The sequence below is a fragment of the Triticum aestivum genome, chromosome 5D (assembly GCF_018294505.1).
Source record: "Triticum aestivum cultivar Chinese Spring chromosome 5D, IWGSC CS RefSeq v2.1, whole genome shotgun sequence".
NCBI lineage: Eukaryota > Viridiplantae > Streptophyta > Magnoliopsida > Poales > Poaceae > Triticum > Triticum aestivum.
This window is the reverse complement of record NC_057808.1, coordinates 559934619-559937839: the sequence shown is the minus strand read 5'-3', so window position 1 is coordinate 559937839 and position 3221 is coordinate 559934619. Positions and strand designations below refer to the sequence as shown.

General features: G+C 48.6%; 1 protein-coding gene across 2 annotated transcripts in view; it reads left to right on the top strand.

Moving 5' to 3' along the window:
- The first annotated feature begins 905 nt into the window (after positions 1 to 905).
- Positions 906 to 3221, top strand: part of LOC123123886 (disease resistance protein Pik-2) — a 5128-nt gene continuing 2812 nt past the window's right edge. Inside the window, exons 1-3 of one of the 2 annotated variants that reach the window (XM_044544521.1) lie at positions 906 to 1096; positions 1176 to 1241; positions 1735 to 2893. In XM_044544521.1, the coding sequence (XP_044400456.1) occupies positions 1890 to 2893 (1004 nt within the window). In that variant the 5' untranslated portion in view covers positions 906 to 1096; positions 1176 to 1241; positions 1735 to 1889. The remainder of the gene's footprint in view (positions 1097 to 1175; positions 1242 to 1734; positions 2894 to 3221) is intronic. The other variant, XM_044544522.1, reaches the window with a different exon arrangement.

Genomic DNA, 3221 nt, shown 5'->3' with positions numbered 1-3221 from the left:
TGCTGCGTTTTTGCTGCAACTGGTCTTGAGGAAGCTAGCACCGACGCTCGATTTTGTTGCAACCAGGGCGACGGTGAGCGTCGCCGGCGGTGATGGCGCCTGACTTTTGCTACAACCAGATGTTTTCAAGTGTAAAATATTGCAACCGGCGAAAACAAAAGCTGGAACGGGCATTCACGTTTGCTGGAAGCGCTTTTCGATTTTGCTTCAACCGCCTACCGGAGCTCTTGACACCCTCGCCGGCGACGCCGTAAAATGTTACAAACGACCAAACAAAAGCTGGAACGGGTGTTCAATTTTGCTGGAAGCGTTTGTCGATTTTGCTTCAACCAACCCCCGTAGCTCTGATTTTGTTGCAACCGGCAACCTGCAAAGCTTCCATCGGTGAGTTTTTTTTGCTTCAATGGCGACAAATGGAAGTGGCGACCTAGGATACGGCGCCGATGCGAGCGGCATGCACCTGGCGGCGAGGGTCGGCGAGGGCGCCTGGGCGCGCACCTGGTGTTGCAACCATGGGGGCGGCGAGGTGCAACCGCTGTTGGCCGGTGCTACATAGGCGTGATGTCGAAGCGGCGACCCGCCATGGCGAGGAGCTGCAAAGAACACGACGGACGGCGATGAGGGATGCGAACGGCGGCGACGAGGTTGCAAGCGCAGCACGGGAAGGCTAGTGGTGCGGCTCGCTGTCGGGTGCGGGGGCGGCGCTCTCCTTCCTTCTCCTTTTCCCCGTGCGGGAGGTTGACGATGGGTGCTGGAGAAGACGGGAGAGAGAGAGATCTAACGGTTGCGCGTGTAGATCGAACGGATCTGGCCAGACCGGCCGAAACTTTCGGCCGGTGCGCCGGCGTAGAGTGCTGCCCTAAAATCAATTCTCCCGTTTGCTAGGGCCCCTGTCCAGTGCCGCTGCCTCCGCTGTTTCATGAGAGTGAAACCAAAATTTCTGGATCTAAAAGCCTCAAGACACCAACCCTAGAACACGGAAGCCTCCCATCCGCTTGCGCCGCCGCTGTCTTCTCGGTCTTCACCGACGGCCGCAGTGACCAGTGGCGCTCTCTTCAGTGCCCAGCTTTAGGGTCCCCGTTCAGTGGTCCCGCAGGTGCCTCTTCATCCCTCTCTTCTGCCCCATCTCTGCTCCTTCCTTCGCTTTGTTATCTGATAGCCATGGCAACCTGCAGTCACTCACCGTAGTGGAGTAGCTGACGAAATGGACTCCATGCTGTTGCGAGTTGCGACCACCTTAAGTATGCATCCATCCTGCTTTTTCTTGACTTTATTTCATACTATTCCTGAAGAAATTGTGTAATCTGGAAAATATCATTGGATGGGCTCTATTGAAGTGGATCTGCATATGCTGTCCACATTTCGTACTGTTGAACAATAATTTCATAACTATGCAAGGAGGTGTTAAGCATGGACAGAGGATGTAAGGAGGGTTGTCTTTTGTTGATTTTCGTTTCAATTCAGCGGCGAATTAATTGGATTCCACATTCGTGTGGCTACGCAATTTTGCTAGTTGTAATATTGGGTCTATTATCCATCAGCTGTACAGTTTCAGCTGAGGGATAATATCCAGGACAGCGTCTGTCTAGGTTTTTGTTTGGGGATGAATTAATACTTGGAAGAATGATTTGGTTTTCCGATTGCATGTGTTTAACCTTTTTCCTACTTTATCAATTTCTGGCCACTAGTAGGCCTCTCCTGATCCTTACAGTTTCTTTTTCTTTTGTTTTGTAGTTTGACAAATGAGAATTGCTGATTAGGGAATGGGGTGAACTGTCTGTCAGCGGCTCTGTGGTTGATCTGACTTTCCGCGACCGACTCAAAACGTGGTTGCACCAAACATCAGGAGATATCACATTATTACAGTGAAGAGCACATAGAACAAGAAGATGGAGTTTGTGGTGGGTGCTTCGGAAGCCACAATGAGATCTCTGCTAGGCAAGCTGGGTGGCCTCCTTGCCCAGGAGTACACTCTGATCCGAGGAGTACGGGGAGACATCCAGTACATCAATGATGAGCTCACCAGCATGCAGGCCTTCCTCGGTGATGTTAGCTCTGTCCCGGACAGTCATGACCGCCGGCTGAAGGACTGGATGAAGCAGATCCGTGACATGGCATATGACACGGAGGACTGCATCGATGACTTTGCCCACCGCCTCCCTCGCGACTCCCTCGGCGATGTCAGATGCTCCTTCATAGTGACGATAGTCTATGAACTCTGGACGTTGGGGCCTCGCCGTGACATTGCCTCCAAGATTGCTGAACTCAAGATCCGGGCACAACAGATTGCTGAAAGGCGTGGCAGATACGGAGTGGACAACCCAGGCAACAGTAACAGCAGCAGCTCTTTAGCCGTAGCCCCCCGCATCACTAGGCATGACATTGCTGAGCATCTGATGGGTAGCCGTCAGCTCATCCGTACAGAGAGGCCCTTGGGTGTGGCAGCAGACATGAAAAAGTTTGGAGATTGGCTAAAGAAATGTGATGATGCTTCTGGAAAGCATCAAGCTGTTCTGTCCATAGTCGGTTTCGGTGGCATTGGAAAGACCACCATTGCAACGGCATTGTACCGAGACTTCAGGAATGAATTTGACTGCCGGGCCTCAGTCACTGTTTCTCAGAATTACGACGAGGATGAAGTGCTCAGGGATATTCTGACTCAAATCAAGCCACATGACAGCGAACATGACCTACAAGAAAGTAGCAAAGGAGGTTTGGAGGAAAGAAGCCTAGCTACAGATATTAAAAGCTCAGTGAAGAGAGTTCTCCCTCTGATCTTCGGCCAAAGGCAGCAGGGCAATGATGGCAGCTCTAAATGGACACAGAACAAGATAGAAACAATGAACCGTGATCAACTCGTTGAAGAACTGGAAGGGCGACTCAATGGAAAGAGGTATGTCTAAACTATCATTTTGGATTTTGTTTATTACTACATCTACGCTTTTTTACTTGCTCAATCAAACTTTTTATAATTTAGCTTCTACTGGATTTAAGGCTATCTAGATTCTAAAATAGCTATGTAAATATCATTATATTTTGGCTTTTGATGAAAAAAGATCATTATATAATCAGGAAATAAAACATTCATGCATAATTAGGCAGACTATAAAAATTAAACATTTATGTCACTATAAAAATTACATAATCAGGAAATAAAACATTTATAATCAGGCTATCTAGATTCTAAAATAGTTATGTGAATATCATTATATTTTGGTTTT